Source organism: Argentina silus (genome assembly GCF_951799395.1).
Source record: "Argentina silus genome assembly, chromosome: 7".
NCBI lineage: Eukaryota > Metazoa > Chordata > Actinopteri > Argentiniformes > Argentinidae > Argentina > Argentina silus.
The window spans coordinates 11,065,865-11,093,710 of record NC_139661.1 but is presented as its reverse complement, the minus strand read 5'-3'; the positions used below and the strand labels follow the sequence as shown (position 1 = coordinate 11,093,710).

At 48.2% G+C, this 27,846-nt stretch overlaps 1 protein-coding gene across 1 annotated transcript in view; it reads left to right on the top strand.

The window, feature by feature from the left end:
* Positions 1–27,846, top strand: part of LOC310806773 (tetratricopeptide repeat protein 28-like) — a 114,356-nt gene that overhangs the window by 60,670 nt on the left and 25,840 nt on the right. Inside the window, exons 5-6 of the mRNA XM_083673013.1 lie at positions 17,747–18,254; positions 27,024–27,820. Of these exons, the coding sequence (XP_083529139.1) occupies positions 17,747–18,254; positions 27,024–27,820 (1,305 nt within the window). The remainder of the gene's footprint in view (positions 1–17,746; positions 18,255–27,023; positions 27,821–27,846) is intronic.

The following is a 27,846-nucleotide window of genomic DNA, read 5'->3' as shown; positions in this document are numbered from 1 at the left end:
GTTCCCATTGTCTGCACAGCAGTTTAGTACAGTACGATAAACCGTCCGGCTTCAGCCTGCAGGAAGATTTATACAGTCACTCTTAATTAGATTGTTGCAGCACACACTGCTTTATCTAATCAGCAGATGTTTGTGTGTGTAACTGATGCACACAGCTCAGGGCGTATAGCTATCAATGTGTTGTGTGTGAAGCAGTTGCAGGGTAATGGTGTATATACTGATTTTTGCCCCACCCTACAAGATACCATTGACCCAGAACGTAGGCTTGCAGCAGGCTCCCTGGAAATGAATGTGTGTGTGTGTGTGTGTGTGTGTGTGTGTGTATGCACTGTTGAGTGGAGGGTTTGTAAATGCGTATTTGTGTGTGCATTTGCTGCATTGTAGGTGACGCAGCAGTGTGTCTCCCCCAGTGGAGCACTTGGAATCCTGTCAGAGAGATGAATGACTGCCGTTATATCGACTACTGCCTCTACAGCCTCCTCCCTCTCCCCTTCCTTTCTGCCCCATGCTCCATTTCTCCCTCCCTCCCCCTTCCTGTTCCTTTTCCTTCCTTCCCTACTTCTCCCCCTATCTCTCCTTCTCACACTGCCTCCCTTATGCTACCTCACTTTCCCAATCGTCTCTTACCTTTTTCCTCTCTTATCTCCATCCGCCCATCTCTCTCCCCTTCTCTCTTTTTCTCTCTCCATTTCCCAGAGCCTCATACTCCCCTTGGATTATTCTAGAGTAAGAATGCCCTCTAGAAAGCAGCTATGCTCTCCAATACCACAACTGTGATGGTGTTTTTGAATGGGATACACAGAGCTGAGTACACACTGCTAGAGCCTGATATATTTACTGATCAGAGCGTCGATACAGGGGGATCAGAAGGCCTTCCGTTAATGCCTACCCTAACCATGCCTGTCTCTAAGCAGTGCTTGGCCTTATGTAGATTGAACTGCTCCTCGCAGCCGGGAAGTCGAGTAATTTGTCATGAATATTATACCTTGTCTGTTGTTCTCTCCCTTGCCGCTGCAATCAATGGCAATTCAGAGGGACGTATTAGAGAACAAATAAACAGTGACACGGTCATGGGAGACTCCCTCACACTGACTGGTGCTGTTGTGGTTCTCTATGATTATAGATGACAAGTCAGAGACACAGATAGCACTCATCTGAGGGAGGGGAGGGGAGGGGAGGGGAGGGCGGGGAGGGGAGGGCGGGGGATTAAACTCACTCTGTGGAGCTTCCATGGCAGGGCCACTGACTGCACCACCGAGATTTGAATCATTAGGAAAATCAAACGTCCAATCATTCATCTTGGCAGAGGAATTTCATGTCATGTGGTTAGAAGGGAGGGTTGACGGAAAGTGCCAACTCATCTTCCCTTGATAGCGGCTGACGATAAGGGATGAGGGCCCATTAAAGACGTCAGCCAGCGGAAAGTTGCTTCAGATGGACTTGATTGAAATGAATGGGATGTCAGCGTGGGCCAATTGAAAGCTCTTTTTCCCGTTGTGTAGCCGATGTTCGGAGTGTTCCTCTGTGTTACATTGATTCTGGCCCCAGGGTCATCGGGGCTTACCACACTGTATCAGGTATACCAGAGACTCATAGGGGCGGTTCCAGTGCCCCCTTGCTGTGCATCCTGAGGCGCTGCCTAATCTACTGGCTCGGTACCTCAGTGCTTAATTGATCATCTGCATTGATCATTTGGATAGATTAGAGAAAATCGGTGCCTCATGCTCATAATTGCTCCCTCGCTTAGCAGCCCTCAGTGTTTTTGGCCATGCCCCTTCCAGCAGCATCTTGAGCAGATAGGGGGTGGTGCTGTACCCTACTAGAGCTGATGAAACTGGACCATTCTGTTTTGGATGGTCAAGTACAGTGTAAAAGGATTTCGCAGCTGACAAAGTAAATCAGGCATCTTCAGTAGAGCACAGCACCCAGACTGATGGGAGAGACCTCCTACCCGAAGGTAGCTGGTGTGGGCTAGTTTCTCCATCTGGCTGCTCCACTCCCTCCTCCTCCCCCCCCCCCCCCCCCCCCCTCCTCCTCCTCCCCTTCGGCCCTCTCATATAGGCTGGCCAGAGAACCATTTAAAGGCCCGGAACGGCATCCTCTCTCCAGGCCGATCGATAGCGGAGCTGTCAGCAAGACAAATGGAGGCTTTAGGAAGTCCATTTTAATGAAGGAGAGAGGAAGGGAAAGAGAGGGAGGGAGAGGTAAAGGGGATGGGGAGGAGACTGGGAAAGAGAGATGGAGAGAGGTGGAGACAGGGAAGGGAGGGAGTGGGTGTGTGTGTGTGTGTGTGTGTGTGTGCATGCGTGCGTGCGTGCGTGCGTGCGTGTGTGCGTCCACGTGTGTGTGTATGTGTGTGTGTATGTGTGTGCGTGCGCGCTTGCGTATTCTATATGTGTGTTAGTGAGTGTCTGTGTGTGTAGATACTGTATGTGAGTGTATGTATTACAGTCTCAAGGGAGGGGGGTAGGGTTGATTTAGCAAGTGTAAGACCTATTTATGGCCCAGCAGTGTAAAATGGCTCCTTGGATACACACTAACACAGAGACCCATATTACTGTACTGTGGAGATTTGATCTGACCTGCAAAACAAGACCACAACTAGTCATTTGGTCTATGAATCATGTCAGCAGCTTCTTTAGGAAGATATTGTGTTACTTGGGAGATCTTGAGATTTAAGACATTAACCACTACAACTCCTCCTCAAACAAAACCATCAATGCTGGCTTATACTCAAAATATATCAACGATTTTCCCATCAACTGCCAGTGTGTTGTACATTTGCATTTTCAGTGTGTCCTCTAGAGTAGATGTGTACATTTGCATGTGAGTGTTGTTGTTTGGCCTGTTTGATATGTATTCTGGGCCCAAAGCCCCGAGCTTACATCAATACATGCTGAAAGCTGCATGGTAATTGGTGATTAGGAGCCAGGGTCAAAGGTCGGGGACAGCCAATGCTGCAAAGCAACAATGTCCTCTGGGCACTGCTCTGTCCAAGCCCTGATTTTACTCATTGGGACAATTACTGGTCTTGATTAGTCATTGTGACTGGGTGGAAATAGTTATCGATTATTCACATGGCCAAACACTGGCTGCAGCCCTGCACCAACAGCCTGGGGCCTTCTCTTCAGGACCAGTCATCACCAGAGTGACACTTAAAGGCACTCACATGAATTGTAAATGACCAACCTGTGAGCACTGTGGGCAGAACCCAACATCAGACAAAGGACTGGGTTTCTCCCCCATGATGTATAGTATGTGTGTGCCCACTCCCCTGCCCCCCCCCTCTCTCTCTGAAACTAAAACCTTATCCTCTCTGTCTCTCTGTAGTTTAACAGAAAAGTCAAGGTTTTCTACTTGCTCCGTGCTTGGTTGCTTTGTGTGATGAGTTTGCCCTTAGAGAAATAGTGGAATTCAGATGGTTTGGTGGAGGTTAAGAAGTGTGTGTGTGTGTGTGTGTGTGTGTGTGTGTGTGTGTGTGTGTGTGGGAGTGTGTGTGTGTGTGTGTGTGTGTGTGTGTGTGTGTGTGTGTGTATGTGTATGTGTATGTGTGTGTGTATGTGTGTGTGTATGTGTGTGTGTGTGTGTGTGTGTGTGTGTGTGTGTGTGTGTGTGTGTGTGTGTGTGTGTGTGTGTGTGGGTGTGTGAAGGGGGATGGGTCCTGTGGAACATACTCCTGTAGTATCAGGAAGCAGTTGGGCTCCTAGAGAGAGAGGTCAGAACAGCTCAGTGTGTTTGATGTGTACTGTACATTATATATAGCCTAACTGCTGCACACAGAGGGATGTGGGAGACTGCATATTTGTAGGGTGAGGAAATGTTCTTGAGCAAGACTCCCTGACATCAGGCCAAAGAGGGGGTTTACTATTCCCCAGTTTGGCTATAGCCCCCTATACACCAACTATCTCTCTCTCTCTCTCTCTCTCTCTCTCTGTGGATCTCTGTCTCTCTCTCTCCCTTTCTCTCTGTCTCTCTCTCTCTCTCTCTTCTCTCTCCATCTTCTATGTTCCTCTCCTTCTCTTTAGCTTTTGTCCCCAGCACCAGCAGTGTCAGCATTCCTGGCTTTGTGGCACGGTATTCAAACCCTCCCCTCGCAGTTCTGGATGAGGGCCGCGAGTGTCTGTGTGTGTAGGTGGAATGTGTCTGTGTGGAAAAGGCTCACAGAAGGCAATAAAATGGAGAGAAAATATGAAGCCCCAAGTGAGTGAAATGAAAGTACTCCATCTTATGAGGGGATGGGAAGCCTATATGTATGGCTTACACTCTGCTTCACACACAGCATTCAGGTCGCTGACTAACTACACTATTATAAAAGTAATTTACACACGCACACACACACACACACACACACACACACACACACACACACACACACACACACACACACACACACACACACACAAACATTGATCGGGAACCTCATGGATTGCTGTTTTCTGCTTGTAGCAGTAATGTCCATAGTGGTGATGCCACTGATATGGCTCTGGTATCATAAATCAAAGTCACCAGGAGACAGAGAGGCGTGTGTGTGTGTGTGTGTGTGTGTGTGTGTGTGTGTGTGTGTGTGTGTGTGTGTGTGTGTGTGTCTGTGTGTGTGCGTGCGTGTGTGTACGTGTGCGTGCATGCTGCATACCTGCGTGTGTTGTTTTTTGTTGTTGGAGTGTGTGTGTGTGTGTGTGTGTGTGTGTGTGTGTGTGTGTGTGTGTGTGTGTGTAAGTGTGTGTGTGTGTGTGTGTGTCTGTATAAGGCCTCACTGAATATGTGCATCGGCACGTTTGTGACTTCATTGGCTTTCAGAGAGGCTTAACGTGATTAGGGTGTGTGATCCTCTGAGGAGTTAATGATGAGAGCCTCACTGCCTCCACAAAGGCCAATCACACCAGCCTCTGCATTCTGACAGCACACTAGGGCTTATCACACTGTGGGCTCCAATTTCCAACCGCTACTGAGCGCTGCACAGCACTACGTTTTATTGGGCATGGCCACTAAGTTGGTCATTTCGTTCAGTATAGTTTCAGTTCGTGTTGAGGTGGAGGGCAGGTCTCCAGGAATGAGTGGGTGGGGATAACTGAATAGGACATGAAGATGTCCAGTGTCCTCACCAATGACCTCACCAATGACCTCACCAATGACCTCACCAATGACGATTTCACTGTGAACGTTGTAGGCAACGGATGGAACCACAAGCTGAAGTGTCTATGATGTCGTAATCAAAGCAGTCGACAAGCCTACAGTGGTGCTCCAAATTCAACCCGCTGCTCGTCTCCGAATGCTGTACCGGTTTAATGAACCTGTCGTGACTTTTCTCATGTTTTTCATCATTTGCAGCAGCTAAATAGTGGCTGATGCAAATCCTCCTGTGTGAATGCATGCCTGCGAGCGTGCTAGGATAAATCCCTATATCCCTCAGCCCTGGTCCCATTACAATATGCATGTTGTCTTTGTCTGAATGGATGACATTGGGGGTTTATGTACACACAAGCCCCTAATATGGCTTCATTATTCAGGTATTCAGAGTAGCAGCCCCCCCCCCCCCCCCCCCCCCCCCCCTGCTCCCCCTGATCTGGAGCAAGCAAGGGGAGGCAGAGAGCAACCAATGGCTGCTCCCCAGCACTCCAGGAGAGTGACAGGCAGGTCTAATGACACTGCCGGGGGTTCAGCATGTCTCCAACTCATTTTCTGATGTGATTGAAGTTCGCAGTGTGTAGCTTTTCATCAGCACTCAACAGATAAAAGACGCCTTTTTCTGTGTGTGTGTGTGTGTGTGTGTGTGTGTGTGTGTGTGTGTGTGTGTATGAGAGTGTGTAAGAGAGAGAGAGAGAGAGAGAGAGAGAGAGTGAGAGAGAGAGAGAGAGTGAGAGAGAGAGAGAGAGAGAGAGAGAGAGAGAGAGAGAGAGAGAGAGAGAGAGAGAGAGAGAGAGAGTGCATCTGTGTTTGTCAGTGCTGAGAGGAGAAATGTTATGCACGCGGGAAAAAAACATTTCATGGTTATTATCTCTGCAGTGTTGGAGGGGCCCTGTAGTTCCTTGAGATTGTGAATGTCAAGTGTGTGTGCTGTGTGCATGTTTACGAAGCTACTGTACAACATGTGTATGTTGGGCACAGCGACATCATACTGTACAGCAGCGGTAGTGGTACGTCGTTCCATTGGTTGGCGTGCAGTTCCGCTTGGCTGCAGTGATTTACCGTCGTCGCATTTCCGGCAAGTCGCTGAAAGCAACTATGTTCATGTATGTGCAGAGAAAAGAGCAGTCCTATCCCGTCGTACTGTAGTCTGATTGGGTTGGATGCTCAGCCATGTCAGCCATGTTTGATCCAAGCTTGGTTAGGTGAGTATCAGGTCGCTACAGTCATGAGAGAGAGAGACAACGCCTCACCTCACCTCACGTCCGATCCTTCTTTATCTGACTGTGACGTTGGTGTGTCTGATATCTCTGTTTGCTGTGCTGTTGTTGATGAATGCTGGTCTATGGTTGGAGGATAGGGGGTTGTGGGCGGTCCCTGGCAGGGCTCTGGTCCCAGTCCACCTCAGGTTGGGTCAGAGCCAGCCACTGCTGCAGATGTGGGATGAGTCATGTAATAGATGTTGCTGTTGGCCTGGCTGTACTGCAAGCCCTCCCTCTCCTTCTTTCGCACCCTCCCTCCCTCATTTCCGCCCCTCTCCTTCTCTCTCTCCTTCTCTTTGTTCCTCTCTAACCAGCCTCTCATCTCACATTATCTCATGTTGGTTTGTGAGCAGTCATGTTATGACTATGATGTCTCCATCCCGTCAGTCTTGTCACATCTAGTCCCTCCTCAAGTGTGTCTGTGGTTTCTACTCTGCACTCACTCAAGTCTTAAGAGGCCAATCTGACACATAGACGACATCCTTATGCTCATTGGAACTGGAGTAGTGTTTTTCCCCATCACTCTAACCCTTGAATGGGTGAAGCAAATTATAGCCGTGCTTATGTCTCTGCTTGTAGGAGTCTGCAGACGGTTACGTTGCATACAGAGAGGTAAATAAACGCACAAGAGTTTCCTAGTACACGCTCTTCCCCCACTCCTAGTGTGTGGGAGAGAGTTGAGTGTTCCCCCTACGCTGGCAAATCCCTCTGCTTACATTGCGTGACCTGAACACAACAACCATTCCAGAAAAAGCAGGCCTTTAAATTCCAACACAGTCCCTGCAGAGTGTTTGGTAAACATATTTTCTGATCTCCTCTCTCTGTCTCTCTCTCCCTCCTCTAAATGTCTCCCTTTTGTACTCCCCCTTCTCTCTATCTGGCCCCACCCTCTCTGTCTATCCATCTATCCAGCACTGTTGTGTGAGAGAAGCAACCGTGTGTGTGTGTGTGTGTGTGTGTGTGTGTGTGTGTGTGTGTGTGTGTGTGTGTGTGTGTGTGTGTGTGTGTGTGTGTGTGTGTGTGTGTGTGTGTTTGTGTGTGTGTGTCTGTTTATGTAGGGATTTTAGTATCGGAGTAGCAGCTCCAACTCAAGGTGTTTCTCCAGTCCTGGTGTGTCCGGCCCGGGACACCCAACTTCATTTGTGGCCGAAGGTTCTGTAACGGAAACCAATCACACTTCCCCTCCGGCTACTGCTCTGCCAGGGGGCGAGAGATACAATCAGGTTCCCCGCTAGCAACCGTTTACCCTCCCTGTCAATCAGAGCATTGTGGCGCATGCTCACAGCTGGAGACCGCCACTAGCAGGCCTGTGCCCCATCTGCTCCAGGAAAACACCAACTTAAGAGCAGTGATTATCCCCCCACTACCTCACCACCCCGGCCCCCCCTCTCCTATCTGTGCTTAGCCCCACAACCTGCCTCCCCCTGATGATTCTACCATCATCTTCGTCTGTCTTTCATCTTTTTTGTCTTTTGTCCATATTTAGGCCGTGGCAAATGAAAGACACCAATGCCACTGCGTTATACTGCCCAAGGACATTTTTGGCAGCAAAAAGCACATTCAACTATTTTTGTTTTTAATCCCTCCCACCAGCCCCCCCCCCCTCTTCCCTGGCAAATTGTGGACCCCCCCATGAGGGAGATGTGTGTACCATGTGTCTCTACATGAAATGGAATGTTACTGAGATTTTCACTGTGATGGCTCCCATCCTTCTCCCTTGTGGGGAGCTTACCATGCTCTCCTTGCGTTTGGCTTTGGTCTTAAATTTACGTCCCAGGAGGAGGTGGTGTGTGTGTGTGTGTGTGTGTGTGTGTGTGTGTGTGTGTGTGTGTGTGTGTGTGTGTGTGTATGTGTGTGTGTGTGTGTGCCTTTGTGGCTGATAATACAGTCCAGTGCTGAGATCCTCTTTGGGCCTTTATCTATGGAGCCAGTGCTTTCTGCCTGGTGGTAGAGCGTAGGAGCCAGCAGCGCTGAAAGGATTGGGTTAACCTGTTTTTTCTGAGGAGCTGAGGCCTTTGAAGCAGGGTTGTGTGGTGCATCTGCTATCCCTGTCCTCTGCTGTCCTCTGAGAGGAGGTATAGATGCTGCCCTCTGCTGTCTCTGAGAGGAGATGTAGCTGCTGTCGCTGTCCTCTGAGAGGAGGTGTAGCTGCTGTCCTCTGTCCTCTGAGAGGAGGTGTAGCTGCTGTCCCTGTCCTCTGAGAGGAGGTGTAGCTGCTGTCCCTGTCCTCTGAGAGGAGGTGTAGCTGCTGTCGCTGTCCTCTGAGAGGAGGTGTAGCTGCTGTCCTCTGTCCTCTGAGAGGAGGTGTAGATGCTGTCCTCTGTCCTCTGAGAGGAGGTGTAGCTGCTGTCCCTGTCCTCTGAGAGGAGGTGTAGATGCTGTCCTCTGCTGTCCTCTGAGAGGAGGTGTAGCTGCTGTCCTCTGTCCTCTGAGAGGAGGTGTAGATGCTGTCCTCTGTCCTCTGAGAGGAGGTGTAGCTGCTGTCCCTGTCCTCTGAGAGGAGGTGTAGATGCTGTCCTCTGCTGTCCTCTGCTGTGTTCTGCTGCCTGGCTGCCCAGCCCCAGACACCCTCGACAGGCCTGTAATTACATTTGGGGAATAAAGGCACAGAGGGAGAGGGGATTTAAACGGCTCGTCTGATGTGCACAGCCATAGCTGAGTCCCTTCGCACTCTCAACTGCATGTCATTGGGGATTTATTTACCCAACACTTTTATAGCTGAGATATCACAGGCTGTTCTGACTGACTGGGGCTGCTGGTGTGTGTTGAGCTCTGTGCTCTGTTGGCCTGGATGTGAGGCGCTGAAGGAGAGAGAGTGTTACCCATGAGTTAGGGAGAGACCGGCTTCTTGTTAATACTTTTACACAGAGATGGTCACGTTTGGGTGTTCATGTTTAAGAAGTGAGAATACCTACCTTCTCCGAAGGTACCATATCTCTTACACTGCACAGGGAGTTTGGACCGTGTGCCCTTTCCAGTTCACCAGTCCATTTCCTCTCCCAGAACCATGTACAGTAACCTCAGATACACCTCCCTCTCCCCCTGACCCACTGCCTGCTCCAGGGCTGATTGAGCTGGGACCAGGTGAGTCTGTGGAGGAAAAAAGGTCTCAGTGCTGTTCTACTCCTTCTCAACCTCACACACACACTGTTTCACTTAAGCCTGGACATGCTGGATAAAGTGCTGTTTTATAGATACCGCAGGAGAGAGAAGTGGAGACAGGAGAGAGAAGTGGAGACAGGAGAGAGACAGATAGATTTGGTAGTGTTTTGCTGTAGATACCACAGGTCCATCCTCACCACGTGTCCAGAGATATGCCATCCCATGCCTCTCTCTCTACTTGGAGTAACTGGCGGTACTTGAACAAAGTTGTCCAGATAACCAAGAGGATATCCTTGTGGTTCGAGGGCAACATTTGGACTCACAGTACAAGTCAACGCTAAAATGTAGCACTCGGCTACACTGGCTCCAAATTCAGTATGGAAGCCTCTCAGCCTCAGAATGAAAACAGTGAACTTAGAAACAACCTCATCTAAGGCAATGGTGCCTCGAGCACTTTAACAGAGCTCTCATTTTGTCTGAACCTTTGTCTGAAGCAATTAGGCATGAGTAGTTTGTTGTTGTCGATGGATTTCAAAAGAGCTGCATGTAACCTTCATCTGAGAGAACGAGAGCCAGTGTGTGAGTGGACATGTGGGGTTTTGTCACTCCTCATTCCTCTCACTGCTTCTCCCAGGCACCCACTCTGGCCAGCACATATTGATGAGGGTCTTCAGATCTGACCCATGTCTCTCTCATCTCTGTTTCCTTCTCTTTTTTCCCCATTCATTTCCTCTCTAGTGCTCATTCTCTCTAGCCCTCAAGTGTTATTGAGGTGCATTCTGTAGTCTTGTATGTCAGCCCTGATTTGTCCAACGATATGGGGCCTTCCAGGACTGCTATAAAACCCTTGGTTACCAAAATGCCCTTGAGTAACCCTTTAGTTTGGTGCCCTTGGACTGCTTGCCTGGTGGATGTTGTCAGACGCAGGCTCTGGATGCTATATTTAGTGTCCTGTCCTCAGACACAGCACGCAGCCGCAACAGCCGGTCATTAGCTTTTAATGGATGAATGTCGTAAATGACGTTATCATCAACTGTTGCAGCCCCTTCATCTAACCTTAGAGCGATACACTCTGTGTTGTTTTGTAGCCATCCACTTCCCACTACTCACCCTACATCGGGAGTGAACCTCTCTCTCTCTCTCTCTCTTTTTCATTACATTTCTGCTGCCCACAGGGTAGGAGGCTGGTAGGAGGGTTTGTATACGTGTGGTCTTTTTCTGACCACATTCATCATCATGTCAGCTCAGCCGTTCAACCAGGCCCCCTATCAATGTTAAAGCAAGGAGTTGGCCACACTACACAACACAACGTATCTGTCCGGGCTACATCCCATGTCAAAAGGCGACTTGGTACTCTATGTGTGGAGCTCAAATGTCGACATCAAAATAATGGTATTGAATAGAATAACCACGTATGTCATAAGGCCAGTTTGATCTTTTCTCCACTGTCTTCACAATGGTCTTAACTGACCTACAGATATGGCACAGTTATGCTATCCTTCACCATGGAGATTGTAATTCATCAAAAGAACCAGCAGTGGCACCGCTGAGCCTTATCTAGCCTCCCTCTCAGAGAAAGCGTATAACTTCCATTTAAAACCTGCTTCCTCCCTGTCTCACTGTTCCTGTTCACCTAGAGGTTACCTTGACTCATATCAATAAACACCGGGGTTCAGTTTGCAGTTGAACAATGCTGCCTGAGGGAGCTGAGACAGGCCGGGGGTAGAGGGAAGATGGAGGCCCAGCTCAGATACCCTGCTACCCTCTCTTACTTCCTCACTCACCACTCTGCATTTTCCAAAACCTCCCTTTTGTTTTGTCTAGCGAATTGTCAGAGGGAGCTTGAAATATCAACCTCCCACCACTTGAAGGGCACAGTCAAAATTTCCACCAACACCAATAGAGACTGTCAGAGCCAATTTTACTCTTCCCCTCTAACATTTCTTCCTCTCCAGTGCGTGTTGGCCACCCTGGAGTTCACACACACACACACACACACACACACACACACACACACACACACACACACACACACACACACACACACACACACACACACACACACACACACACACACACACACACACACACACCACAGCATGCTGTGTGTACTGTGTGTGTGTCTTTGTGTTGGTGTGTGTGAGAGCGTGTGTGATTGAATGTATGCTGGGACTCTAGCGTGACCACAAATGATTCCCCATTTGCCTGGCACCATTGCATAGACTACCCACAGCTCAAGAAAATAAATGGGCATTCCAGCTAGCCTGAGCACAGCATGCAAGAAATCACTATGTGAGAATGTGGTTGTGTGTGTTTTTGTGTGTGTGTGTGTGTGCGTGCGTGCGTGCGTGCGTGCGCGTGTGTGTGCGCGCACGTGCGTGCGTGCACGTGTGTGTTTGTGCATGCGTCTGGATGTCTGACCGGTGTGACAGTGGAGAAGCTGTCACGAGTGCCCTTACCCATGCTTTGACCTTTTACTACAGTCAGTCCTTTGTGTGTGTGTCTTGTGGAGGCTAAAGGAATCATCACGCCTAGAGCCCACTGGCTCCATTTACCTACAGGCTGGAGGTCACACAGGTAATGGGGAATGGTCTAACAAGTAGGATCTGGCATCTGATTACTGATAAGATGGGCTCTAAGATTGGTTGTCATTTGGTTAGCTTTCGACATTTGACCTTTTCAGCATTAATGTTTAGTTAAAGATGATGGACAGAAATAGGATACACCAGTTGGAATAGGATTTGATCTGGCAGAGAGAATACTTCCATTGGTTGTGGAATAGGGTTTTTAAACCTAGTTATTTATCACTGATGAGTTGAAACTATAGGAATTTTGTGTATATGTGTGTGCGTGCATGTGTGTGTGTGTGTGTGTGTGTGTGTGTGTGTGTGTGTGAGTATGTATGTGTGCGTGCATGTGTGTGTGTGTGTATGCGTGCGTGTGTTTGTGTGTGTGTGTGTGTATATGAAAGGGAGCATGAGAGAATGAAAATAAGGCCAAAGATGACTATGTTGATGATTAGAATGGTGATGGTTTAGCAGATGACTATTGTTCAGATTGTTATTTTAGTAGAAGATGCCTGACTGAGGTTGACTTATGCGGCCTACGCTTGGCTTATGGCCCACTGTCAAAACTGCCCCCCGCTGACAGCTGCACACTGCTGTGCGTGTGAAAGAGACCAGTCAGGCACAGCTGCATGTACCTTCGTTTGGCAGAGCACTGCATTCGCCTTCTTAAAAAAGCAAGAGGCAGTCATTTGCCTCATCTAATGGTATCTCCCAAAGGTTCCATATCAGTGTGCAAACACACAGAGAGAGAGAGAGAGAGAGAGAGAGAAAGAGAAGGAGGGAGAGAGAGAGAGAGAGAGAGAAGGAGGGAGAGAGAGAGAGAGAGAGGAGACACCCATAATATTCCCCAGAATATTTGATCTACTCTCTCTGTATCTCCACTGATTTACACGGGTATCAACCTCCCTCTCTTAATCCTCTATAGCCTCCTCTCTCTCCCTACCCCTCCCCCTCTCCCCTCTCTCTTCCTAACACCCCCCCCCCCCCACACACACACACACACACACACACAAGCACACACACACGCTACTCTCAGCATCCCTGGCTGGCGGTTCCCTCTCCTTGTTTCTAATAGTAGATATGGGGCGGTAGGTGGCCTAGAGGTTAGAGAGGCCGGCCAACAATCGGATGGTTGCTGGTTCGATCGCCACCTTGGGAGGGGTCCAGATGTGAGCTGGTGACTGGAGGGTTGCTGGCATCATATCTAAGGTATCCTACCACCACTGCCGTTGTGCTCTTGAGCAAGGCACTTAACCCCTAACTGCTCCAGGGGTGCCTGTCGGGGGCTGACCCTGTCGGGGGCTGACCCTGTCGGGGGCTGACCCTGTGCAATAGAACCCAGAGCTCGGTTCTCCCTAAGAGTGTGCTGTGCTACTGTGCTGTGTGTGTGCTGTCTCGGGGGGTGCAAAAAGATCATTTCCTCTTGGGGATCAATAAAGTATACATTATTATTACGTTTCTTTTATCGTCAAAATACATCTCTTCAGGTAAATTCAAAGACATCCTCACCCCGGGATGTCTCCAACATTCTCTCCTCTCATCCTTCAAACACATCCCCCCCTAGCCTTTTATCCACCCCCTCCTTCAAGCCCACTCTCCCCCAGCGCTGGGCTCTGTTTTCTGCCAGCCTGTTCTGTTTCTTCTGTAACCCAGCTCGTTAAGGGAAACAGTGGTGCATGGTCCCCTTCACCTTACCTCTGCAGAGCGTTTTAATTAGCCAGGAGTGTGCGTATTTGGGCGTTTTTGTGCGTATTTGGGCGTACTTGAGATTTTTTTCTACATGATTCATCTTTAAAAAATGTTAACTCGGCTCTGATGTAGAAACTTGTATTCTGTAGGGACAACATAACTGCAGTTGATCTTTATATTATGGATGTAAAACAATTCAATTCTAACATTCTACACTTGTTACGCGTGTTTAAGCATGTTTGTGTATGTAGATAAATAATGTGTGTTTGTGTGTAATGTGTGTGTTGGCACTGTGTGACAGAGATGTTCCCACCTCCTTGGTAATGGAATCAGTGCTGTGTTCTAGCCCCTCTCTCTCTCTCTCTCTCGCTCTCTCTCTCTCTCTCTCTCTCTCTCTCTCTCTCTCATAATCCCATTAGCAGCGCTCTGCTGGAAAAGCACCTCACCTACCCACCCTCAGGCCACTATCACTGGGACAGGGGGCAAACCACAGGCTCTTTAACACCTCACACCTTTACCAGCTAGGACCCCCCCTCCCTCCCTCCCTCTGTCTCTCTCTCTTTCTCTCTCTGTCTCTCTCTCTCTCTGAAACACTGGAGAATCACCATCCTCATAGCTAAATGCACTACCCATGGAGTCATTGACCAAAGCAAACCACTGACTTCCTATCCTCTCAAAAATGAGTAGGGACAAACAAGTTGGGTATGTCTGTTTTGTGAACAGCGATGTCATTAATCCATTCTTGCAATTCTTGAATTTCATTGATAACATAGGTTTTGAGATGCACTCAGTTCTAAGTATTTGGGGTAATACAGTTTATTTGGTGTCTGATCTGAATGCTGTGGAGACCTTCCAGGAAACACAGCTTAGCAGGATGATCATCAGTGTCTCAACAGGCAGCCAGAGGGCTTCTAGAGGTACTGTATATTTCTATCAGAGCTGTTTTGTCTGAGCAGCGGGTGATGGTTTGAGCACTCGTCCATGTCTTTGTCTGCCTATTTGTGTCTACTCAGTAGGAGGCACCATGCCAGTGTTCACATGCTTGGAGGTGGCAGACTCAACACGAGCCATAATCAAACCACTTGTGTTCCCATGGAAACAACCTCCATCCTATCAGCTCTGTCAGGTGGTGGTGGTGGTGGTGGTGGTGGTGGTGGTGGTTGGGCTTGTAAGCAGGCAGTGTTCTTGTGTCCAATGTCAAATATAGAGGATCTCTAAAGGCACAGCTCACACAGCTGCAAAGCAACATCTAAACCACATAACAAGTCACACCCGCGAAGACCAGTTAGCGTAGTGGGTTATTACAGGCAGGGAAATTAAACACACACCAGGGGCCCAGCGTCACAGAATCCTCACAAACCCACCGATCAAGACCAGAACCCCAGCATGACATAAGAAGGTAATTATGCTAAGTACGATACATTACCCCTGTGGTAGGAAAACAGCCATTTCTCGAATGTGTTGCGGAATATAAACATATTATGTTGACATTGTATCATCTTAGAACTTAACACACTGTCCTTGTCAGTGTAGTAAAAGGCCAGCATTCCTGATTAAGATGTCATCTAAGACCCTCCCCCCCATCCCCACCCCTCCCTCCGGGGGCCAGCACCAGTTTACCTTTCATTAGGGGACCCTCTGTGCAAAATGTGTTTGCTGATAAGAGCCAGCGGTCTATCAACAGTTTATAAAGGCCGACGTTTGGATTAATCAAATCAGCACACATCCGGAGAAGGGCTGGACTCTGTAAACACAATCAGATCTGACTCCACAGATGGAATGAAAGAGGTGGGGGAGAGAGAGACAGAGGGAGGGAGAAAGAAAGATAAGTGGAGAAAAGAAATGGAATCAAGTTAGAATGAAGTTGCCTTTGCAATAATTAAATGTTTCAGGCGATTGTTTCTTCCCTGAGCTGCTAGGTATTGAGTGAATTGTGTGAGTCTGCATGAGCAGTGCTGGGAGAAGGTTGTAGTCACGAGTGTGTATGAAACAGGTCTATGTGTCAATCCCCGAGTACATCTACTGTGACTGTCAAGACTGGCTCCTCCACTATCTTGCTATCATCTCTCCATCTGAGAAGAAAATGCAGCGTTGCAGTCTCACTTGGGACACTGATCACAAGTACAACTCTTAACTCTAGAGAGATTGCTCTCTCTCTCTCTCTCTGTCTCTCTCTCCCCGTTTCACTCATTTTCAGAGACAGAGATGAGGGATCCTCTCCCGTGTCTCTGCTCAAAGAGTGGAAGTTGGGGTTGGAGAGGTGGAGCGGAGCGCAGCTTCAAAAGGCACATGTAATTGACCAGCCCTAGATAGGCTATCTGGGAACATGAAACAGCAACAGTTGTGACGGAGGGTAATTGCCTCCTTGGGCCCGTATAATGTCTTGTCGAGTCTTTAAACTTGAGCAAACTGCTGGAAGTCCTTATTTCGGCAGGTAATTGGTTCCAGGCATCAGCAGCCATGTGAAATAAAAAGAAAGATAGCACTGCTGTATGTGTATGTGTATTTTGAGAGGAAGTATGAAATATAGAAAGAGCAAGAAAGTGTGTCTGTGTGTGTCTAAGTATCTCCTGGTCTCCTGGAGTGTTCGGCTACAGTAGTATCGATTTTATATGCATTGTTTTTATTAATTCACGGGACTACATAAAAAAGATATGTTTTCATTATGCGGTCCTAGGCAGAGCAAAGGGAAAATCTGTCTTTATGTGAGCAGGAATTACACTTACATTTCTTCTGCAAATTGCTTCTTGCAGTTTCAGGGAATACTGTATCTGGATTCAGAGTGGTGTATTGTATTAATAAACTGGATAAGAGGTAAGATTTGCCTGAGCCATGGCATTTAAACATTAGTATTATTTTTCAGGGCGTTTCATAGGCCTATACTGCTCGTCCAATAGTGACCTTAGTGCTTTTGAGACACAAGCCTGTTTGATGTTAAACAACATAGAAAGAGAGCTCAGCATACAACACAGAACGCAGTTGGCAATCCATTACTGTAGTTGTGTTTGACTTCCAGCCCTCCTCTCCTCTGTTACCTCTAAATGCACTCAGCGTAACCCTGAGCATCCGTGTCAGGGACGCTCCTACGTAGCGAAACTCAAACAGTGTTGTGGCCTTAAATGTCAGGGTGATTGTCCTCTTCCTTGGCCACTGTCCAACCCCCTCCCAGTCTCTAGGACACAGAGTGAGACCTCAGGAAGGAGATGCTTTATTAGCTGGTCCTTTGCGATTAATGGAACATCTGTCCACACAAAGACAGCTGCCCCCAATTCCCAGCTGTTTACCCTCTGTATAAACAGCTAATAAGCCTACAGTGAGTGCGTCACTTAAGGGGGTCAGGCCTGCACTTTTTCAGAACACGCCATGTTTCTCTACAGACCCTTCTCTGCTGTATCCGTCTACTGTGATGCTCTCTGTAGTTTTGCTTTATTTATGCAGGTGGACTTGGTGTGAGAAAATGATGACATTGTTGCCATAGATATATACACAGTATATTCTCACCAGCGCCTCTGGATAGAGGGGTCTTGCCAGTGGTTAAACAGATGAGGGGACACAGTCAGTCAGTCTCCCACAGCTGAAGTTTGAAGCTAAGCCCCCCCTGATTAGCTGGGTCTTTGTTCTGTTGGTGGTGGCGCGCTGTGAAGCAGATTGCAATGGGCAGACTGTCAGCTTTAAAACAAGCCTGCTGCTGCGCTGATCTGCATCAGAGTTTACCCCCCCGGCTCTCAAAAAAGGAAGCAAAGCATTTTTGTTTGTTGTTTGGTCCCTCAGCAATATGGCTCCAAAGAGATTTGAGAGTTTTGATTTTTTACTGCAGTTTTTTGATGCACTTAAGGGAATGAGATGTGAAGGGTGGGAGGGGTGTTTGTTATGCAAAAGCAACAAACTTAGTAAAGGTTGTTGCCATAATGTGGGTCAATTTCACAAAGACTTAGTTTTCTAAGTGCTTTTATGTGACCTTAATGACTTGCCTGATGTGTCTCTTTCTCTCTGTGTCGACAGGCAGCTTCCATGGCCCTGAGCAGCCTGGGTCATGTGTATACAGCCATAGGGGATTACCCTAACGCCCTGGCCAGCCACAAACAGTGTGTCCTGCTGGCCAAGCAGTCCAAGGACCAGCTTTCAGAGGCACGGGAGCTGGGCAACATGGGCGCTGTCTACATCGCCATGGGCGACTTTGAAAATGCTGTCCAATGCCATGAGCAGCACCTGGGCATCGCCAAGGCCCTGACCAACAAGCGAGAGGAGGCCCGGGCCTACAGCAACCTGGGCAGTGCCTACCACTACCACCGTAACTTTGACAAGGCCATGTCCTACCACACACACGTGCTGGAGCTGGCCCAGGAGCTGGAGGAGCAGCCCATAGAGATGAGGGCCTACGCAGGGCTGGGCCACGCCGCACGCTGCATGCAGGACCTGGAGAGAGCCAAGCAGTACCATGAACAGCAGCTAGCCATCGCTGAGGGCCTGAAGGACAGGGCCGCAGAGGGACGGGCCTCCTCCAACCTGGGTATGTATGACCTCTGAGGATCAGGGCCTGGGCCATGTGGGGCTGGGCTGTGGTGGGTAGCTTGGACCACTGGGGATATCATATCCATTTATGATCCAATACATCTTATATTTCATTTGAAATAAGGCCCAGTAAGCATAGTTTACAGTGTTATGTTCCCTTATAGAATTCCCCCTGACCGATGCACAGCATAGTCCTCTTGTTCATCATTACCTCTGCTGATGAGCAATTGTGATAAGTCTCTTCTATTTGGCCACATCCTCCAGGATGAGGAAGCACCTGGTTGTTAGAGAGTTAGATTTTCCTGATCTAACTTTGCCTCGTAAGGAAGACAATCCAGGAGGTAAATGTTTACTGTGTGATTGCCTCAGTGTGGGAATTTACGCAGGTCAGTGAACTAGAGTAGAGCTGGGTTGATGCTTCCTCTGAAGGAGCATGGTGGGATGTGATGGGAGCATGTTAGACTGGGAGTGTGGAGGTCATGGTGTGCACGTGGGACTGCATGAAGGCATCAGTCTGGTTGTCATGTTGTTATTTTTCAGCTCCTGTTTTTTTCTTTCTGATTCTTTATCAGTGGCTTTCAATAGCTTTCCCTGCATGCCCATTCATGTCCTATTATTTGTTACCTCTGTCGATGGCTGTCTATTAGGTTGTTCATTCAACCAACCAGAGGACATAAAGATCAACTATCCAGTGAAAAAGAGATCATTAAACAAAGAAAACCAAATACTTTGCAGGGTGCAGAATTAGGCGGACCGTGAGTGTTGCGTGATGCCGGATAAATCTGCCTGGTCACAGAAGTGTGATGTGATTGGCCTAGACAGGAGTCCCTGCGTGGGACCAGAGGAGAGTGGACAGTCTCAGTAGGAGCCATCAGAGAGAGCTATCTGAGGCTGTGATGTGCTAGAGTGATGGAACACCAACATATAACACACACTATCACAGGATAAATGAAGCCCATAAAAACCCTTTCAATTTTTCATGAGAACTCTCTCCCATTACCCTGCGCCGCTCTGCTCTGCTCTCCCCCCACTGGCAAGGACTTAATCAAATCTAGCAAATGAAAGGGCTGAAGATAAATAAAACGAAAGGGGGAAATTAACTATAAGATCAGGCCATTTGATTGGAACTTAAAACGTAATTATTGTCCCTCTTTCGAGCTATCGCCATCTAACAGTAAGGAACCCTTTAGAAATGAAATTATGAGCAAGGTAACCTTGAGTAGGGCTAATATAATGATAAAACACACTGAGGACAAAGGTGCCCCATGGATATTCAATACGGCAGAGGGTTGACCACAACGCACATTCAGCTACATTTTAGACCAGTCATTACGACCCCCATTGGGATGACTTACGATTGCCATCAAGACAGTTGTAAACCTGACTCTAATGGACAACTAAGAGACATAATGGTTCTTAGAGATGAATTATTCCTAATCGCCATGTATGAAAGAGTGGAAGCGGGTACCAAGGTTAATCAGCTCAACATAAATTGAAGCTCGCCTTTTGACCAGCATCATTTTCACACGGTGCAGTTAGCACTTAGGTCCCAACCATGAATATTCAGAAAGGGGTGCTGATTGCTGGTGGTCGTAAAAAAAAGGGCCTTTTGCGATAACAGTTTATGATGCTACAGTACATGTGAGCCTTGTAATACATACATTGCTCTGGCTAACCATGCTTTCCAGCTAGCTGTGTATTAAGAAACTGTTAGCATCGTCGTAACGAAGTTGTCCATCATATTGGTAAATAAGTAGTAGCAAGAAAACATTAGTCGCAACAATACTTCATAGTAATGAAGTAGTGGTAATGACCCCGCAATTTGTAAGACCCAGAGCTGGTGACAGAACAAGAGCACAATGAATGGGTGGAGATTAGGCCAGTTGCTCCATGCCACCATCCCTCCTGCCATGGACAAGCTGCTGTGCATCATGGTGATGGGTTGGAAGGTGGAGGGGAGCTCTGGGATTGTGTAGAGGGTGCCCTCCTGTCTCCACCTCTTGTTTCTCCTTTGCCCTCCTTTTCTCTCCCATTCAATGCCTTAGGATGACCCTCTCTCTCTCTCTCTCTCTCTCTCTCTCTCTCTCTCTCTCTCTCTCTCTCTCTCTCGCTCTCTCTCTCTCTCTCTCTCTCTCTCTCTCTCCCCCCCTTTCTCTCTCACTCTCTTCCCCTCACCCATAGTGATAGTAATCTGCGGCTGTCAGGCTCCCAGTAATTGAAACTGACTTGATGAATCGCTTAATTACCTTTAATAGCTGATTCACGAAGAGCTGAATAATGAAGATAACAGAGGATGAAGTGGGTTTGAGAAGCATCATTTCTTTAATTACAGCGTTGTGTTGTTGTTGTTGTTGTTGTTTGTGGTGGTGGTGGTGGTGGGGGATATGTTGTTGGTGCGTAGTCATTTACACGCATGCACGCACACACACAAAAACACAAAAACACACACACCCACACACACAGGATACTTGACCTGCTGTACTGACTAGTGACATTCCGTTTGCTCATTTGGAACACAACAACGCTATGCTACACACTACAACAAAGAAAGATGATCAAGAGAAAGATGAACATGTTTAGAGAAAGGAAAAAATTATGGATAGTAGAGAGAACTTGCAGCTAGAGCAAGTGTTTCTTCAGAGTACTTTAATGATGCCCTCTCAACACTTGATTCATGTTGTGTGGGAGGAGCAGGGCGGCCTCTGAGAGGGCTCTGAGGGTAGCATGTAGCGCTGTGGTAACATGCCTCACTATTGAGGCTCACTGTGGTAACATGCCTCACTATTGAGGCTTGCTGTGGTAACATGCCTCACTATTGAGGCTTGCTGTGGTAACATGCCTCACTATTGAGGCTCACTGTGGTAACATGCCTCACTATTGAGGCTTACTGTGGTAACATGCCTCACTATTGAGGCTTACTGTGGTAACATGCCTCACTATTGAGGCTTGCTGTGGTAACATGCCTCACTATTGAGGCTCACTGTGGTAACATGCCTCACTATTGAGGCTCGCTGTGGTAACATGCCTCACTATTGAGGCTCGCTGATGCCCAGCGGTGACAGGAGTGCTGGCTCAGTGCATGCTGACCTATAAAGGATATGAAAATGTTGCATTCCAGCCCCCATTTATTATTCATTAGCAGGCTCAGTTACCCCCTAGTCAGCAATATTTAATATATCTGAGCGTACTGAATTGGTGGCTTTGCATTTAGCTTGCATTTCTGTTATTCATGAAACTGAATCTAAATTGTTTCCCCCTGCAATTCACTTCAAAGAGGATTTTAATAAGTTTGTTTGGAAGCTGTTCCTACCCAGCTTTCGTGATCGCCTCTCCCACCTCCCCCCTCCCACCACCCCTTCTCTCTCAAACTCAGTCTTCATTGTTTTTTCTTGCATCTCAGAAAAGTCATTTGAAACAGTGACTCCCATCAGTTTGCAGGGCCGGAGGTAACAGTTTTAATTAAGCAATCACTCTCCTTGTTTTCACCCTGTATCCCAGAGGACCTTCTTTCTGCTGATACACAGAAAAAACAAAGCAGGAAACACAACAAAACAACAGCAAAGACCAGAACACAGAACCATAAAGACCCCTATGTGCTGTTCTAGATTGATGACCAGCTTGTCACATGGGCAGGAGAGATTCTGAGGGAGAAAGCCTTGTAGACTTACAATACAGTTGGCCTTTCCTCATACTGTATTCTGTCTTCACTCCAACAAGGAAACATTGTCTTTAGAGCACTGCGGAGGCCTTCTTCTGACAGAGGAGCATAGTACTATGGGACTAGAGGCTGGAGCAGAGGCAAGAGAGAGCACTACCAAGGTTGGTAGTGTCTGGAAACAGCACAGAGTGAAGGTGTTTTATAAGGCAGGCGTGGAGAAGAGGGCAGGAGGGCAGCAGCTGGATTTACAGAGGAATTTCTACGGCCTAATGGGCCAGACAGAGTGAGTGAAAGAACGGCACAGTCAGGGAGAGAGGCAAACAAACCATAAAAGACGCATTTATCTACTTGAGGTGACATCTCAAGCTCTTTCTTTAGGGTCATTAGGCCAGCAAGACAATGCTGTAGGTAGACACAGGGGTGAATATTACCTGTACTGGTAGTGGTGAGGAAAGAAGGTAATGAGAAAGCTATTCTATTGTGTGTATGGCAGAGAAGGCAGTCTCATTTAACTTTCCTAGAGAGCTTCTGCTATAGTTGATGTCTGCTGCCTGGCTCACATTCATGTTCATGGAAAAGCAAAGCAGCAGTTTAGTTTCCCCCCTACATGGCCCCCTTCAGCTGGGTCTCATGACAGAGGACCATGCCAAATACTGGACTGGAAGCCCAGTGGAACTCACTCTCCTACATTCCCAGTCTTCACATATGGCTGTGTATGTGCATGTATTACTCCACTCACTGTGGACTTATTAACTGAAACAAAAGAGCAGCAGCATTCCTCTGCATTTAGCAAATGCGCCTTTTCCTCAGACAACTTCAACACGAAATGTGATCCCTCTGAAATAGAAAACCTGTTGTGCAATGAAACCCAGGGTCTTACCCTGGACATTTAACATACAATCCATAACATAAGTCAGAAAGGAGAGCGGTGGTTTTGGAGGGCTATGACGGTCCTTTGCCGGAGGCTGCAGGATAATTATGGGTCAGCTGGAGCCGAGAGGAAGCCAGCTCAGCTGGGGCCACAGGCAAGCGGAGGGGTGCAGAGGCCCGTCTGTGTGTGCTTGTGTTGGCAGGCCTCCCATTCAGCACACATCCATCTATCCATCCCCCTTTCTTTTTATCTTTCGCCTTCCTGTCTCTCTCAGCGTGTCTGTTCGGCTGTGGGAGATGTCTGTGTTTCTGAGTGAGGATTTGGTACCTAAGCCCAGACCCCACCCCCACCCCCACCCCCACCCCCACTCATTCAGGACCCAGGAGCTGTACTGAGTGTGCTGTCTCTCAGCTCTCTACCGCCCCCCATAGGTCTCGAAAGCCCCAGCACAGCAAGTCATGTCAAACGTCTAGAAAGCAATTATTCATCTGCACACAGTAGAATTGGAGCTTGAGGCGTTTTGACCAGTCTGAATTAGTCCCCTCTGCTGTGTTATATATAGCAACAGCTCAGTGGAAATGTGTTGATTCAAAACGGAGGGGGTAACAGCACATTTGGCTTTGATTTGTTTTCTCTGCATTGGAGCTACACAGCAAAACAATCAGGCGGTCTGGCCTTGGACTGTTTTATTTTAATCAATAGTCAGTTACACCAAAGAGTCTTGCACAAAACACAAGTTACTCCCTTATGCTAACACAGGTCAATTCCCTTATGCTTTCCTCAAAGGGATAGCAACTATATGCTTGAGACCATAATTGGACACACTCTGCTATTTTCTAAATCATAGAGCTTTATATACTGTAACAGTTGATTATATACTATGTTTATTGATATATAGACCTCAAGGCTGCGTGTAATGCATATCATTGACCTACCACTGAAATATGAATGAAGGGCTAACCGTAGTTAGTAGGATTTTAGGATAGGCCTGATGGAGGGTTGGTGATTGGCCATCTCTCCTCTATCCTCAGTATCACCCCAGCACAGTAGCAGAAGCCCCATTGTAGTGGAAATCCTCTTAGCCGGGCCCAGTGGCGGCGCTCCGGACCTCCACAGCCTCTGAGGGAATGACACAGTGATTTACTCTGAACACAACACCATCCCTCAAAGTCATCACTGCAGCATTTCCCGCTCACGCTGTGCGGCTGTGTAATGCAAAGTGACAACTCATCGCCAGGCTTTTAACGTCTTTGGTTATGGGGGACTGAATGGGATCTGTGTGTGTGTGGGTGTGTGTGTGTGTGTGTGTGTGTGTTTGTGTGTGTGTGTGTGTGTGTGTATGTGTGTGTGTGTGTGTGTGTGAGTGTGTGCGTGTGTGCGCGTGTGTGTTTGTGTGTGGATGGATTTGTTGTTTGATACTTCTTTTTTTTACAGCCATTGTCTCAAGTATTCAGCGTGCAAATGGAAATGATGGCGGCACACTCAGAAATGATGGCGGCACACTCTGTTCCTGGGCTATAGCCTACAGTACAATAACAATCTACCATGTTAGAAGCACATTAGCCTGTCAGAGAGAAGTGCATAGGCATAACAGGGGAGGAGGTCCTCCTGTTGGGGTCATTCAAAACCAGCTAACACTTGATTGTGTCCCCCTGAGCTCCAGCTGTCCAACCCTTCCCACCAACCCCCCCTGGTTTGTGTACCAACAGTATTTACCACCTGAGGCCCAGACTGTGATTTTGTTTACTGTCATACAAGGTCCCGCAGTGGGCTGTGTAATCCTCCTCTTACAGTGTGGGAGAGACAGAGATTGCCTGTTGACCCATTGTCTGGCCTCAGGCACAGCCTTAGGCCAGGACTTCTTCTCTCCCAGCCCCAGCTCTAGCTCCAGTCCCAAACCCATCTCCCTATTCCCCCACCCCAGCCCCCAGCTCCAGATGTAGCCTTCAGCAGGGGACACGGGGGAGAGCTGAGGCCATGTTTGCTAGTAATACATCAATAGGCATTATACCCTCAGTGGGATCAGCCTCCACAGGGAAGGCATAACCTTGGCAATGACTTTGTGGAGAGAGCTGTGAGTGCTTCTCCAACCAGCCTGCTGTGAATGTTAACATGCTCTTGGACTGGGCTCTGGCTCTACCCATGTTGCGTGAGTTGCCAATGCCAGTTGAATTTGAAACCTTGAATGGTTAAATTCTATGACAGTAAGGTCTACCTATTTCATCATACAGCACTAGCATGCAACTTGTGTGTTGTTGTAGGTTTGTAAGTGTGCAACACGGGACACTGGTGGAGGTAGATGTGTTTGATACCAATCCTCAATCCATTCCATGCATTACAATGAAGCCGTCCTCCGATTTCTACCTCCACCAGCCTCCACTGGTGTGCAAGGCATTAGCACATTTGAGAGGTCTCGGTGATTCATCCCTGAGAAGGATTCAGTTTATTGTTTGGTGACAATGTGGCATTACTAATTCATGTATTCCCTGTTTTAGCCTGGTCCTCTTTCTTGTTTGTCTTGTCTGAGGTATGCTGAGCTTGTTAATTCCTTTGGGTGAAGACCTGATGATTACTGGGTGAGGTTAGGTTGTGTCATTTGAACCTGTGAGACAGGGATAAACAGACACACAATCAGGTTACTACTGATCCTACCGTGTCTAAAAATTCCTTTTCAACAGACAACCGTGTTCTGAGTCATCACAAAAACGAGGCAATCTGTGATGTAGGTTATGCAAATCAAAGTTCTGAAACTGGTCGGAAGATATTGCTTATCTTGCTATCCAATTTAGCCTGTTTGTGCTTCTTTCAGGTTAATCCCCTCCCTTGATGTGTAAACAACATCAAACCTTCCCCATTCTTTCATCTGATACCTAAATTGAACTTTCCATCGCAGATTATTTTAAGGCGTCACGTCCTGTGAGCCTATTGAAATCTGGCAATTTACAGAAAGGTTGTTTCAGAGGAGCCTTGTAGTGAAGAAACACCATATGCAACCTAGTGGACCAATGATAGACCAACAAAGCATTAGAGCGGCTCGCCAGGCATCCCATCAGCCTAACGCAGGGCTTTTATCCGAGCAAACAACTCTAATGGCCACCATGCCTCCACATCCACAGCTCCCGCACTCTGTGGGTCTGTTATGTTGGCTGTTTAGTTTCTATCCCACTGTTTATTTAGCCTCTGAATGTGCCAGTGCTGTGGCAGGTTTTGGTAGGAATAAATGGGAAAACACACATGGTGGTGTACTAATCCTAGTGGCACCATGAAGTTCCCACCACAGCCCACAAACCTCCCTCTCCTGCCCCTCCCCTCCCAGTTTTCCCACCCACCCACCCCGGCGCCGTTCCCATCGCAGTGGCCTGTGAGTAGAGCTGCTCCTCTGGTCTCTTAGGCCTGTTAGCCCACACAGTGACGCAGAGGAGCCACGTGTGCCAGGCGCTAGATGAATGGCTGCCTGTCCGTGTGTTTCTCAGTAGAGCCCTCTGTGGTGAGTGATCATTAGCCCTGCGGCTGTCCTCCCTGGGCCCATCCACGAGCCTGCGGCCATCTCGTCCTCTGTTCATCCACTCCAGGGAGCCAGTGCGCTTTGATATTAGGAGTGTAATTATTATTTTATGGAAAGCTGGGTGACAACAGAGAAAGGGACCCAGAGTTGAGTATGGCTCTCAGAAGAAAGGAATAGAGATAGACAGGCACTGATGACTCTTTATACTCTGCTGTGTGTGTGTGTGTGTGTGTGTGTGTGTGTGTGTGTGTGTGTGTGTGTGTGTGTGTGTGTGTGTGTGTGTGTGGGTGTGTGTGTGTGTGGGTGTGTGTGTGTGTGTGTGTGTGTGTGTGTGTGTGTGTGTGTGTGTGTGTGTGTGTGTGTGTGTGTGTGTGTGTGTGTGTGTGTGTGTGTGTGCTGGCTGCAGGGTACAGTTTTAATTTACTTAACTTTAATAAGCTGAATGCACAGGGTTCTCTATTATTTATTCTCTCTATTATTTATTGTCACTCAACACTTATCTAATTTCTGAGAAATTGTTTGCTTAGCTTTTGATCGGCTCTGTCCACTCCATTTTAATGACCGTATTTCCTTGGGAGCGTGTGGACAGGGAACAGATGCTTCTCAAAAAAGAGCATATTTTAACAACCCAAAGACTTGTTTTGTACATAGTGTGGCTGATGAGGCATTTGAATTGAACTCCCCTATTTTCCTGTGAATGGGATGTTAATCTTCTCCCCTCTCATTTCCACAGGCATTATCCACCAGATGAAAGGAGACTATGAGACTGCACTGAAACTCCACAAAACCCACCTCTCCATTGTCCAAGAACTGAGTGACTATGCTGCCCAGGGCCGGGCTTATGGCAACATGGGCAATGCCTACAACGCGCTGGGCGCCTTCGACCAGGCCGTACGCTACCACCGCCAGGAGCTGCAGATCTCTATGGAGGTCAATGACCGCGCCTCCCAGGCTTCCACCCACGGCAACCTGGCGGTGGCCTACCAGGCCCTGGGTGCCCATGACCGCGCCCTGCAACACTACCAGAACCACCTCAACATCGCCCGAGAGCTCCGTGACGTTCAGAGCGAGGCACGCGCTCTCGGCAACCTGGGAAACTTCCACTGCTCCCGGGGCGAGTTCCCTCAAGCCGTGCCCTACTATGAGCAGTACCTCCGCTTGTCCCCTGACCTCCAGGACATGGAGAGTGAGGGGAAAGTCTGCCACAACCTGGGCTACGCCCACTACTGCCTGGGAAGCTACCAGGATGCAGTCAAGTACTATGAGCAGGACCTGGCTCTGGCTAAGGACCTGCATGACAAACTGAGCCAGGCCAAGGCCTACTGTAACCTGGGCTTGGCCTTCAAGGCGCTGGGTGACTTCACCAAAGCGGAGGAGTGTCAGAAATACCTGCTCTCTCTGGCACAGTCCCTAAATAATGCACAGGCCCGCTTCAGAGCCCTGGGCAACCTGGGGGACATATTTGTCTGTAAGAAGGATGTAGCTGGGGCTATCCAGTTCTATGAGCAGCAGCTGGCCTTAGCTCACCAGGTGAGATTCTCAGCATCTGATTTATC